This window comes from Ips typographus, linkage group LG2, assembly GCF_016097725.1.
Source record: "Ips typographus isolate SLU linkage group LG2, UJ_Ityp_2.0, whole genome shotgun sequence".
In the NCBI taxonomy this organism is placed as follows: domain Eukaryota; kingdom Metazoa; phylum Arthropoda; class Insecta; order Coleoptera; family Curculionidae; genus Ips; species Ips typographus.
Window position 1 is genome coordinate 1,753,123 of NC_138423.1, and position 14,641 is coordinate 1,767,763.

The 14,641-nt window shown below is 32.4% G+C and overlaps 1 protein-coding gene across 1 annotated transcript; it reads right to left on the reverse strand.

The window, feature by feature from the left end:
- Positions 1-2,815: 2,815 nt before the first annotated feature.
- Positions 2,816-14,455, reverse strand: LOC145724887 (uncharacterized). Its single transcript, XM_081973364.1, has 3 exons — positions 14,223-14,455; positions 3,201-3,473; positions 2,816-3,150 (listed from the first exon to the last, which is right to left on the reverse strand). The coding sequence occupies exons 1-3, from the start codon at positions 14,287-14,289 to the stop codon at positions 2,939-2,941; spliced, it is 552 nt and encodes a 183-aa protein (XP_081829490.1). The 5' UTR covers positions 14,290-14,455; the 3' UTR covers positions 2,816-2,938.
- Between the last annotated feature and the right edge of the window lie 186 nt (positions 14,456-14,641).

Genomic DNA, 14,641 nt, shown 5'->3' on the forward strand with positions numbered 1-14,641 from the left:
ACCATTCATTTTAACGAACCTTAAAGAAGAAGAAGAAGAATATAAATTGAAGAGAAGTGGGGAGAGAACACACCCTTGAGAAGAAATAGGATGTTTGGACTAATTTTTACTGGCGTTCAGTTTTTAGACTATAAGAAGTGCCAAACTGATCATTCAAGACTTGTGAGAGTCCAAATTTGTACTGAATAGTCTAGAAACTTGTTATTTACTAATAAAAAAAATTTTACAATCCGTTTTTTCAGACTGCAATCCATTGTCGAGAGTTTGAAATTGTATTTCAGCAATAAAAAGTTTCGGAAACAAGACCAAGATTGTTGCTCATAAAACTCATTTTTTATTACATACTAAAAATAGTCTGTGAACTTTTAATGCTATAAATGACTTTACTAAGACTAAAGAGAGACCAAAATATGTATACTACTCAATTTTCTGGACTGAAACAAGTCTACAATTCAGTTAAACACTAAAACCAGTCCAAATTCATTTTTTTGGACTAACTCATTTCTTAAAATTAGTTTTTAAGGCAAATATTGTAGCGTTTAGTACCAAAATTTTTACCTATAGTGCTGAAGAGTCTGAAACTTGACGTTTATCATTATAAATAGTCTTAAACTCGATTTTTCAGTCTTAAAGCAATAAAAACAGTTCGAATTTTTTAGAAATGCTTAAATTTTTTGAATCGATGAGTGTAGAAGTCATGAAATCTGAACATAGTCTTAAAGCACTAAAAACAGTTTAAATTTTTAATAAATACTCGAATTTTTAGCATTAACGTGTCTAGAAGTCAATTTAATAGTGACAAAGCTTGAAATGACATTTTTAAGCTAATAAAAAATTTAAAAATCGTTTTTGTAAGTCTTCTATGTCAAAAACTTGGTGAAGGTAGTATTAAAACTCGATTTTCCAAGCTGAGAGCAGTTTTTGCCGATTCCTTTTAATAAGATCACTTACCATTTAAATGCGTCCAATTTAGCGCACCCTGTATATACTAAAGATAAATCCATCGTACAGCCGTAGCTCCAAATTCAAAGATGTCCAAAATAAACGTAGCTTTCTACATATAAGCAATAAATCACACCCAAAGAGGTTCACATCATGGTCCATGCCCCTCCGGTGGACACATATGTCCAGTAAGAAAACACCGTGTGACCCACATTTAGTATCTTATCTCTATTTATTTATAAGTGTTTGCTGTGAAGAAGTGCTTTCATTCTTGCCATTAAATTCAGAATTCAGTAGAATCCCATATCAATTTTTTATTAACTTTCAAACTGATGACGCCATCTGCACTTGGTACATTGTACTTTAAAAGTTTTATAGTATTATTGATTTGTATTAAAGAAGGTTTTCCTTGAACGGTTGCCATGTGTTAAATTTGCAAAATGCAGATTTTTTTAAATTTTGTACACCATTTGCTAACCAAACGTTTCTAAAAGTTCCAATCTGTGCATTCGCTTTGAGAAAACATACAGCTAGGAATTTACTATATCAGTTTTCTTGGTGGGTGGATAGATACGAAGGCGTAGAAGAGCCAAATACGCTTTTTTTTTAAATTTCGACTTCAAAACTCCGAAATTAGTTAGAAATTCCGAATTTAGTTGCAATGTTATCAAACTCACAAATTCTACTATTTTGGTTCTAAGAGGGTTTGCAATGTGATCAAATTCTACTTATTTAGGTCGAAGAATGTTTGAAATGTTGCCAAACTGTCAAGTTCTTCTAATTTGGTTAGAGTGTTTATAATGTGACAATATGAATTCTGAGTTTGAAGCCGGAATTTAACTAATTTCCGAATTTTAGGTCGGAATTTAAAAAAAATAACGTCTGTGACACTTCTACGCCTTCATAGATAGCCAATAAAATAGGCTTTATATACAGAGTGAGTCAGGGTTAAACGGCCAAACCTATACCATGCCTAGAGAATTGGATTTTAAGCAGAAAGTTGTAATAAAGTTGTGTCTGAAAATGTGTTGTTATCGAGATACAGGGTGATAAAGGTATAAATGTTTTATTACATATCTTTATGCATTCTTGAAATAACAAGATTAATTTTTCTACATACTCTGCCCTTTAGGATCTCCACAATTACAGTGTACACATCGTAGTGAAAATGTACAGGGTGATACAATTGTCAATCCCCATTTTATCTTCCCAAACTTTTTTGTAATACGCACCTAATCAATTAATTCCAAAAATATTTTCCATTTTTTCCGTATCTATCGCCGTTTTTGCGTTATTTGCAAAAGTGTCTAGAAGTGTATGAAATTTCCCATAAAAGATGCATAGGAAATTGTGGAAAAAATTAACAATTAAATTTTTACACTGTAATTGTGGAGATCCTAAAGAGTAGTGTATGTAGAAAAAATAATCTTGCTATGTCAAGGATGAATGAAATTATGTAATAAAACCTTTAAACTTGATCACCCTGTATCTCGGTAACAACGACGAAATCGTAATGAGTACTAGGCTTTTAGAGTATATTGTACAACAAGGGTGAATAAGATAAGATTTTCAACACAATAACACTATGAAATTTAAAATATCTTGGTAAGAAAGCATTTGCGGACCCATGTTCATAGAACATTTTTGACTCGAATTTACCTAAAGAACACGTAGTAAAATTTAGTTTCTTACCTCGCGGGCCACCCTGTGTAGCAATAAATTTAAGTTAATTTTTGAAGCACTTTCAAGTTCCGAAATATGACGCATTTATCGTGGATCACTCTGTATATTTCAATGCAAGAATTCAACAGTGGAAGTCCAATGAAAAGCCATCAAACACTTTTTTTCTTTTGGTTCACTCAACTTCAGCATGTACTCAAAGAAAATCTTTTAGGCATATAATTATACAAAGCTAAAGAGCAAAAAACTGTTTTTTTCTTAAAATAGTCAAAAATAATTTATCAACAAACTCCCTAAATTACGGAACCACCACAAATCAAGCGTCCGTCTCATCATCCATACCATTCTCGGCCTGCTCTTCCGGACTTCTTAAATCAATCGCTAACCGTTTTAACACTTTCCCAGTTTCTTTAGATTCTTCCTTTATTTTCTTCCCATAATGCTGAAAGACTGCGGCCAAAGCGAATGTGATTTTTCTCGCCTGATCTCGGGAATCGCACACAAAACTATGGCAAAGGAAAGGTGCCTCTGAAATCACAAGTTCAAACCAATTTTCAAGTAATTTTTGCGTTACTCACCGCTTTTTAGTGTTTCATCCACCACAACTATCATACTGAACACTCGAGTGTACACTAAATCCTGAACACCATAAGATATTACATCTACTGTGAAGGTTTTTGATAGTCCTTTTTTGCCGATCACTTCGGTGAACGTGAATCCATCTTCAGATATTGTGATATTTACTATTGGTAGTATGGTTCCTGGGAGTATATTCTTGGCTTGGGATACCAAGTGGTCTACTGGTTTCCTGGTATATTTGATACCCCATAATCCTTTGGCGGGATAACTACCTAAAAATAAATTATTTTTAGTGTGTTATCTTTATGTACACATGTTAGGAAAGTAATTGATAAACATTCACTATTACTGTTATCAGAGAGGTATTTTCATCTTAATTAGTAGCGTCAACAAGAAACAATAAAAAATAAAAATGTTAATTTATGGTCTAATGATCCAGATAGAGTAACAAATGAGGTTTTTGTTATGATCTGAATATTTTTTAAACAATACCAGATAACGGAAATTTACTCTCAGTGGTTGAATAATTAATTCCATTAGGATAAGTTTGGTTGTTTTTTTTCTGCGAACTAACTCAATTCATCATTTTCAAAAGGTATTTTAATACCTGGATTCTAACTATGATTCAAGAATTATTGTGGTTTAATGTATTTTAGGTAAATAGATTGTGAGGAAAGAGTTGATCAAATGGACACCAAAATCACCCAACTTAAGTTCGATGTATATTTTCTTAGGGGAATATTTAAAAAGATAAGTTTTTAAAAATGGACTACAAAATATCAAATGGTTATTTAAATTGATACTTTTGTTTGTATTATTTGAGAAAAAGATTTTTTTTCTAAATTGAGTTATTTTCAATCCTGTACAGGGTGTCGCAGTTTATATGAGCAGACTCCGGGATTCACTACAGTGGCAGAACACATTTTGTAACAAGTGCAATAATTATACCAGCATCATTTAATATCTAACACAGGCTTTATAAAAAGGTACTTTTTGCACTTGTTGCATAAATAACTAATTTGAACGATTACAACTCAACAGCAAGAACCGAGAGTTCTGAAATTAGACGCATTCGTATTGATTGCTTTGGGCAAAGTAAATCCAAATTCTCAGCATCTGAAAAATTGATTGGAAAAGCCAATCCCGCTATATTCACCATCGTTTGGAAATTGGTGTATTATAGCTTTAAGATTTAAGTAAGTATAATACTTGTATTGTATTATACAAAATAGACAAAATATAAAAATGCAACACAGAACAAAAACACCAATGGCAGTTTTAGGTTGCTGACCTAACATTGTGAAGCTGGCAACATTGTAAACGCAAAGTGACACAAGTCAAAAACAGTCACGTGACCATAAAAAATGTAATTTGAACTAAGAAAGTTTGCTAAATCAGATTTAGACAGTGGTTAAAGTTTTAATGGTAAAATACACGTCACATGATTTGGAAAATGCAATTTTCGACTTGGCAGCAGTGTATGGGCCAAGTGACACTAGTCAACAACAGTCACGTGACTATAAAAAATGTAATTTGAGCTAAGAAAGTTTGCTAAATCAGATTTAGACAGTGGTTAAAGTTTGAATAGTAAAATACACGTCACATGATTTTGAAAATGCAATTTTCGACTTGGCAGCAGTGTATGGGCCAAGTGACACTAGTCAACAACAGTCACGTGACCTTAAAAATGTAATTTCCACTGGAAAAATTCGCTAAATCTAATTTAGACAGTTGTAGAAGCTGAAACAGTAAAATAAACGTCACGTGAATAAAAATGCAATTTTTAAGCTGTCAACATTGTAAAGGCAAAGTGGCACTAGTCAAAAACAGTCACGTGGCCATAAAATTATAAATTGAACCGCAAAAAAAAGACAAAAATTTTAAAATATAGGTCACGTGACCAAAAATTCATTCACTACTATCGTTTTTAACTACCAATAGTTCAGAAAAAGTTCTAAAGTGATTTACTGTTTTTGTTCACGCAGCCGCATTTTGGCTCTTACTGACAATAAAAATACTGTAATATTACTATCGGTTGGAACAAACCTAAAGTAGCTAGCTGCGTAATTACTGAACTGAAAATCCGTAATAAATTTACACCCTACATACTTCCGTATTACAGGAATTTTAATATAAAATAATTGTAATAGGCCTGCCATAACATTCTTTTTTGTTAGTTCATTAATCCAGTCCAATTTATTTAATTATTTGACTTGTCAAACTAATCCAATATATTTTGACAAAAAATAGGTAATTGCTATAGGTATTTAAGTTGGTTCGTTGAATCAATCATTATTAAAAGTGATGATATTCAAGGTGCGTCACAATTAATTGAGGTTACGTAAATTATTTAACTTGATATACAAATTATATTGAGAAGTATTGATAAAACTATATTATATCACAAAAACGTCAAAGTTTAAGCATGCGTAATTGTCTAAAGGCTCTAAAGTTAAATGTGAATGTATATTTTACATCGTTTGTTTAACATACAATAGTTATTTTCATGACAAGTGCAGCTTGCCAAGCAGTCGAAAATAAAAACTAATTTCCAAAATTTCATTTTTTCAGTTTGCTACACCTTGGAAATCCACTGCGAAACAACGAACCCGAAGGTATGGCTTTTAAAGCTCAGCCACAACAACAAGTAAAAAATAATAAAACAAGATTTGAAGGAAAATGCTTTAAATATGGCAAGGTGGACATACTGCTCGTTATTGTGACAAAAGGTCATGTAGAATATGTAAAAAATCAAAACAGACAGAGCCAGGATTAAGGTCGGCAGGAAACTCATAGCAAAATAGTTTTTCTATGTGAAGATATGGATTTAGAATCAAATACAGCAACTTTCTTCATTGACTCTGGAGCTTCATCGCATATGACAAGCAATAAATAAGCAGTATGAAAAAACTACAAGATTTTTCAAAGTGCATGATACTGTGGAATGTGACCAAAAGGTAAAGGATTGTGTAGTTTGCTTACAGTCTAAGCAAACTCGTAAACCCTTTAACAGCACTAGGACCAGAGCCACAAGACCATTAGAACTGATACATAGTGATATGTGTGGTCAAGTTGAACCAGAAACGTGGGATGGCAACAGGTATTTCTTGACAATAATGGATGATTTTACTCATTGCACTCAAGTTTGCTTGTCAAAATTTAAAAGTCTCAAAATTACGGTGCGATAATGCCTCCATGCCAGAATATAAAAGTCGAAACTTCATGGATTTGTACAAAGCTAGAGGTATAGTTGTAGACTATACAGTGCCCTACTCTCCTCAGCAAAATGGTCGATCCGAGAGGTTAAATCGAACCATAATGGAAAAGGCTAGTGCTCTTATATTTGAGGTAAACTTGGACAAGGCTTTCTGGGGTGAGGCTGTATATACTGCAACTTATTTGTTAAATAGGAGTCCATCAAGTACTATTGATAAAACTCCTATTGACTCCTCCTCCAAATTTACAAATCTTTGGATGCATAGCCTATGCAAATAAACTGGGACCAACCAAGAAGCTTGATTATCGTTGTGATGAGTACATTTTTGTTGGATACTCTTTAGGAAGTTCTCGTCTGTAGGACAATAAAAATACAAAAATCGTAACCCCCAGAGATGTTATTTTTAAAGAACCAGTGATTAGACCAGAATTTAACACAACTAAAAAAACCGTGTTTCTGGAAGATAACCTAAATGAAGAGATTGAACTTGTTTCAGATGTATATTTACCTGAAAATGTCATGGATGAAATCTGCAATGAAAATGTACCTAATAAAGCAGTTTCTGATTTCCAAGAAGAAACAGAAAATAATGTTTAAACAAGAAGTTGATGGAGACCCTTCAACTAATTGTTTTAAATGTAAAGTTGTGTTTGATGACGTAAAATCGACTATACAATGTACTGGTTGTAGTTTGTATTATCACGGAAAATGCATGAATGTAGATATGCGCGGTTTCCATTTGAGAAGGGCCACTTGGAAATGTGTAATTTGCGATCCTACAACAAATAGTGTACCCAACTCCCAGGAGTTTAATAGAACTGACCGTTTGAGGAAAAGGAGCCGTGTGGATGATGGAGGAGACTGGGATATCGATGTCAGTGCTACTCTATTATTTTTAGTAGAAAAAACTAGAGAGTTTACCGAAAAAATTGATTTATTATTGGTAGAAAATCGTAGTCTGAAAGCCGAAATTGCCAGTATTCGAGAATATGAGCCTTCTGGACTAGTGGAGCCAAAATCTAATGTCGCAACATCGTATGTCACAGCCTTGAAAAAGAATGACAATAAAGTATTAGTAGTGAAACAAAAAGGCTCTGAAAAAAATATCCAACAAGTAAAGGAAGACTTAAGGAAAAATGTGAACCCCAGTGATATTGGAGCTGGATTATCGTTGGGTAAGCCCACAAAAAATGGTGGTATTATCCTTAAGTGTGGTAACGAGAAGGATTTAGGTAATATTCAGGCTCAGATACAGGACAAAATGGGTGATTCGTATAGTGTGGATGTACCCAAGATATTGGAACATCGTATTAAAGTGGTAGGTGTGAATGAGTCTGAATATTCTCTAGCAGATCAGGAGATTGTTGCAAAAGTCAAAAAACAAAACAATATTCAGGAAGGCCCCAACAAGAAAATCAATATTATAAGGAGGTCGAATGTGGTGAACGGAAGATTCAATATAGTTATGGAGGTGGATGCCACTACTTATGGAGTTCTTATTGAAAAGGAGAGGATGAATATTGGATGGAATCGCTGTTTGGTTTACAACGAGTATGGAATCAGAAGGTGCTTTAGGTGTTGTCGCTATGGTCACTTGCTGAAGGATTGTAAGGAGAACAAAGTGTGTGCTAGATGTTGTGGTAGTCATGATTTTAAAGAGTGTAATGCTAATACTGTTAAATGTGCAAACTGTGTAGTGTCTAATGAAAAGTATGGTCTTAGTTTAAGTGTGAATCATGTTTCTTGGGATGTTAGTAGGTGCGAATCGTACAAAAGAATTGAAGAACTACAAAGAAGTAAGTACATTAAGTAGCAATTAGATTTGAATATTGTTCTTGATACTAGTATTGTATATTTTAATTGTCAGGGTTATGTCAACAACCGGGTTAATATTGTGTTATTAATTAATGATTGGAAACCAAAAATAATACTACTGAGTGAGACTCATGTGACGCCTGATATTGAACTATGCGAGCTGAACATTGATGGGTACAAATTGGAACAATGCACTAGTAATAACAGTAGAACAGGGGGAGTTATGGCTTTGATAAGATGTGATATTAGATATAAGCTTAAGACTTTGCGTGTTAATGATTTTGTTTGGTTATTGTCTTTTGAAATATCAATGTCTGGTGTTAAGTATTTGTGTTCTGTTTTGTATCATCCACCTAAAAAAGAAGATGCTGGATTTATGGATTTTTTTAACGAATATCTCGATGAAATTAGTAGTTTTAATGGCACAAATATTATTTTTGGTGATTTTAATTTTGATTTGTTCAGGGACACTTTTTATAGCAACAGAATAAATAACATTATCTACACAAAGGGTTTTACACAAATTGTAAAAACGCCGACCAGGATAGTTCCGAGGAGTCAGACATTGATTGATTTTATTGTCACTGATGACAGGCATCTTGCGCATAAGGTGCATCTCACACCCAAAATAAGTGATCACTCAATTTTGTCAATTTCTCTTAATCAACAAAGAGAATCATCTGTCAATATTATAAGCCATCAAAGATCTTTTAAAGACTACAAATGTGATCAACTACAAAAAGAGCTGCTTGAAGTTAACTGGAATAGGGATATCTCCGACGTGAATTTGTTGGCTGATTCTTTTATTGCGAATATTAAAACTATTTTAGATCGAATGTGCCCTGAGGTCAGAATTATTCAAAAACAAAAATATGTGGATAAAAAATGGATAACGTCGGGCATTAGGAAAATGATGCTGGAAAGGGATATTTTATACAAAAGGGCTGTTCTGGATAAGCGTGAGGGTGCTTGGGATGAGTATAAAACAAAAAGAAATTTTATTGTACATAAAATCAGAGAAGAAAAAGAAAAATATTATAAAGAATGCATAGATGAAAATAGAAACAACCCTAAAGAATTGTGGAAAAATCTAAAGACCTTACTACCTAATAAAAAACAAATGATATCTGAACATATTATTTTTGAAGGAGAAAAAGTCTACCAAGAGGCAGATATTGCAGAAAAATTTAATAAATATTTCATAGAAAGTGTCGACCAAATAGTTAAAAATATTCCACAAGCAACATTTATAACCCATATTACCAGAGCTCCCGAAATAAATAATTATTTTTTACAATTTGAAAAAGTAACAATGACTAAAATGAAAGAAATTTTAAAAAATCTGAAAAATGTGGGGGGGGGGGGCGAGAGTGGTATATCCAAAGGTTCTGTGTGATGTATCTTATGCTGCTGGTGATCGTCTGTTAGATATAATTAATACGTCTTTGAGCAATGGGATGTTTCCCGAATCCTGGAAAATGTCAACGGTTGTCCCTGCACCTAAAGTTCAAAACACAAAAAATTACAATGAATTCCGACCCATCAACACTGTGCCCGTCTATGAAAAGCTCCTTGAGGTTTGTGTTAAAGAACAACTTCTTAAATTTTGTACTGAAAATTCGATAATAGTTCCTTATCAATCGGGTTTTCGCGAGAATCACTCATGTGAAACTGTGGTTGTTGATATATGTGATAATTTTCTGAAGGCTCTTGACTGTGATAATTTTGTATTGGCGGTTTTTTTAGATTTTAAGAGAGCGTTTGAAACTATTGATAGAAACATTTTAATTAAAAAATTAGAACATCTAGGAATTAGGGATGGTGTTTTAAAGTGGTTTGAATCGTATTTGTCAAATAGAGTCCAACGTGTTAAGTTTAAAAATTATATGTCTAACGTTATTGATGTAATGTTTGGTGTGCCGCAAGGCACAGTTTTGGGTCCATTACTATTTTTGTTATATGTTAATGATATGGTCTACGCGCTTAAAAGATGTAAGATAGTTTTATTTGCAGACGACACCATGATTTATATAATAGGGAAAAATCTCCGCGAAATGTTAATTATTATAAACAATGAACTAAATGAACTATTTAACTGGCTCTGTAATAATAAACTAAGCTTAAATACAAACAAGTCAAAATTCTGTGTATTTAGCAAAAAATCGAAAATAAACCAGGAAGACATTCACAATGTAAAAATAACTGTAAACGGGGAAAATATTCTTTATGGAAAAGATATTAAATATCTGGGTGTAATTTTGGATGCCAACTTAAATTTCCATTCTCATGTCGATTATATAATGAGAAAATTCGCAAAAAAAGTTGGATTCTTAACAAGGATTGGGAAAAATTTGTCAATGAGTACAAAATTAATGTTGTATAATGCCATTGCGGTTCCACATTTGCAATTCTGCTCAACATTGCTGTTCAATTTACCCCAATACAAGATAAATCAATTGGAAATAATCCAAAACAGAGCAATGAGACTGATTTTAAAATGTAATCATTATACTCCTGTGAAGTCTATGTTGAGTGTCCTAAATATGCTGTCTGTCAACCAAAGAATTATGTTTAGTGTTTATTTGTTTATTTTTAAATTAAAGAAACGTTTTTTACCTGACTATATCTGCGATAAGTTAACAGTTTTTGAAGATGTACACAATTATGGTACAAGAAATCGTACAGATTTTATACTGACAAACAGATGTAACACGAATCAGTTGCTCAACTCTGTGCTATATAAAGGCTTAATAGAATTTAATAAACTACCTGTGATTATTAAAACCTGCGATAATTTAGCACAGTTTAGGAGGCTTTTAAAAAAAATTATTATAGATAGGTTGTAGGATTTGTTCATTCAACATGTTTAGTTTTAGACATTAGTGTTCCCATTTAGATTAGACTCAAAACTTTTAGTTTATTCTTATAGTTAAGTGACCTTTTTGTGACATGTATCTTTTGTAGCATTGATGCTAAATAAATACTTACTTAGAAAAGTGGAATAATCATCAAGAAGCCTCAACGATTAAATGAGTATGTACTGTTGTCATACATCGAAGCTATAAATGGGACTGAAAAGCACAAATGGGTTGAAGCAATAAATGAAGAGAATAAGTCATTAGAGAAAAATCAAACTTGGATGTATGTGGACAGAGAAGCGGCTAAAAGTAAGAAGATTTTAAGTAGTAAAAGAAAATAATAAATATAAAGCTAGACTAGTAATTAGGAGATTTGAGGAAGAACAGGGAATGGATTATACGGAAACGTTTAGTCCAGTCATAAGTACAGCTCCGTTAAGAATTTTGATTGCTTTAGCTGCCAAAAATAATTAAATAATTAGGAAATTTGATGTCAATATGGCCTTTTTGTATAGCGAATTAAAAGATGAAATTTTTATGGAAATTCCAGAGGGTTATTCGAAAGTAAATTGTGAAAATAAAATATGTTTGTTAAAAAAAGTATTGTATATGGGCTTAAACAAAGTCCAATGAGGTGGAATGAACATTTCACTTCTGTTTTAAAATCAATTGGTTTGATATACCTCAAAAGTGAACAATGTATATTCAAAAATAAATCCTCCACCTTATTTCAAGCGATTTACGTAGATAATGGTCTAATTTTAGGAAATGATGATGAGGAACAGATAAATATTTTGATTCAGAAATTAACAACTAATTTTGAGATAGCGTCCTGTAAAAATCCAACTTCCTTTTTAGGTATTGAGCTTTGCAAAGGCAAAGATTCTATTAAACTTTCTCAAAGTAAGTACATATCAGAAATCTTGGATGATTTTGATTTGGAAAACATGAAACCAGTTAGTACACCTATGATTTATAATCCCAGCACTGATGATACTTGTTTGAACAAAGTTTTTCCTTACAGAGAATTAGTAGGTACATTACAGACATATCTTATGCGGTAGGATACTGTAGTAGGAAATTAGATTAACACTCAGAACGTGACGTAGGAAATATTAAACGAATTTTGCGTTATTCAGTTTCAACAATCGATTTGGGCATTCAATATACAAGTCATAGTGAAGAATGAAAATTTATATTTGTTAGCTTATAGTGACTCAGATTTTGCAGGAGATATATACTCAAGGAAAAGCACTACAGGGTATATCAAAAAATGATGTGGTGGTCCTCTAGCATGGTGTTCTAAACGCCAACCTATAGTATCACTTTCAAGTACCGAAGCAGAGTATATAGCTGCTGAAGAATGTATTAAAGAAGCTTTGTTTTTAAAGTCAGTTATAGGACTTTTTGGGAGTAAATATAAAAATAAATCTACATGTTGATAATCAAAGTGCTATTACTAATGGATAATTAAAAATGGACAGTTTAACAAACGTAGGAAGCACATTGATGTCCGTTATTATTTTCGTTCGAGTAGTGAGCAGCTTTCAGATAGTTTAACCAAACCTTTAGATAAAAGTTGAGTTTATACATTTTTATTAAAAGAAGATTTACACAACAATTTATAGTCGCACTGTCACTGTAAGTTTGTAATAGTATGCACATAAATCGCCTAAATGTCGAGATGGAAATTTCATGAAATAATATGAATCTCACTTACTAGAACTAATTAATTATCTAATCTTCTTTCAATCCATCAAGTCTTAGTTAAGAGTGAGGAGTTTTATTGTCCAGAAATATTATTCGTAGCTTATTTCTCCTAAACGACTGTCCCAACTTATCCAGAAACAATTTTTGAACCGTAATCATTGATTAACTTATTAAACGTTTTGACTTTGACAACACTAACGCCACAGTCAAAACGTGACTTAAATTATTCAATGATTAGCGTCATAAGAACGTTAATGTTTAACAATCAATTACACTTTTTATTACATTAAAACGTAACAAAGTTTTTCCACAACCACATTTACAAAAGAAATATCACAGACTTTAGCACAGATAGACAAAATACAATAATTACATGCACAACAAGAGAACCACACGAAAATCATAAATGAAAATGTTCTGTTTTAATAGCACTGATATGTTTTAAACATTTTTACGCTGGATCATGTATCAAAAGCAGTTATTTAACATTTTTTAAATCCCACATAACAAATAAAGTATATTCTTGTGAAAAATACATGCCAGGCATATGACTAGCCGCATATGAATTTGAGAATATGCCTGGCATATACCCGGCGGCTGTACAAATTTTACTTTTTAAATATACCAATAAGTATATGCCAGGGGTATGTCTGAGAAGTGAAAACTGGTCTCTATAGTATAGTTTGTTATGAATTGAAAATAGTTTCGTAAAATTGTTACAAGATATAACACACTGAATGATTAAATGAGAATAATGAAAATATAGTATAAACTATAAATGGATATAACAAAAGCAAAATATGAATGTCTTATTTTAAAACCTTACATTTTTATTCAGCCGTTGAGCTAATTCAAGCACAAGAAGATTATAACGCGTAAACCAAACAAAAACTACTGAAATTACAAAAAAATACAATTTTGAAATTTCCGCCTACATCAATGTTATTTTTAGATTCCTGAGAAACATACCTGGCACATGAACTAAAGGGACAAAGTAATATGCCAGGCACGTATTCGGAATATACTTTCATATACTGGCCACATATCTGGCATATATTTGAGAATATACCTCTGTCTGAATTCCAGGCATACAATTTTGCTATGTGGGTACATATTTCGATGATTACAGTAACTTCTCAACAGTACATACTTTTATACGCGGTAGCGCATTCAGCATATTGTACAAAAACTTCTATACTTTCATACATTACCCACATCATTTCTTGGAATAACTATTTACATGGTAGGTAAGTGATATATTGTCGTTATCAATATGAAACTTTAATATTTAGTTAAACCCCACTTGAAAAAATCTCTGGATTAAGATAATAAAGCTTTCATGTTTGCCGTAAATAGTATAAGTAACTTTTATGACTGATATATCGTCATCATGGTGGTTGGAAACAAATCATACAACTTACCTAAATATTTAACCGTAAAAGTCAAAGGTAAATCACTAACTGTTATAATTGGTTCCTTATCACCCATATTATCTACCACACTTAAAACTCACTAAACGTTATTGCATACTTTGGCTATTTCCAACTTTTCAATAACTAAAGTAAACTGGTACAGAACATCCTGTTTGTTACAAAGCTTCCGGTGGTTTTATACAATTTGGTAGCGTTAAATCATCTGTCCCTGTTCGCAAAACCTGGCTTTTGTTTAGGTGAAATGATACGATACGATAAGCATGATAAGATTAGATTTTATATGATGCAGGTGCGTACTGTTTGGTTTTCAACTAGGTGAAATTAAAGGTGTGTATGTTTAACGGATTTCCTCGTATATTATGCCAATGTGACACAACAAACGTCGTTGACTAAAAGTCATTGAGTCA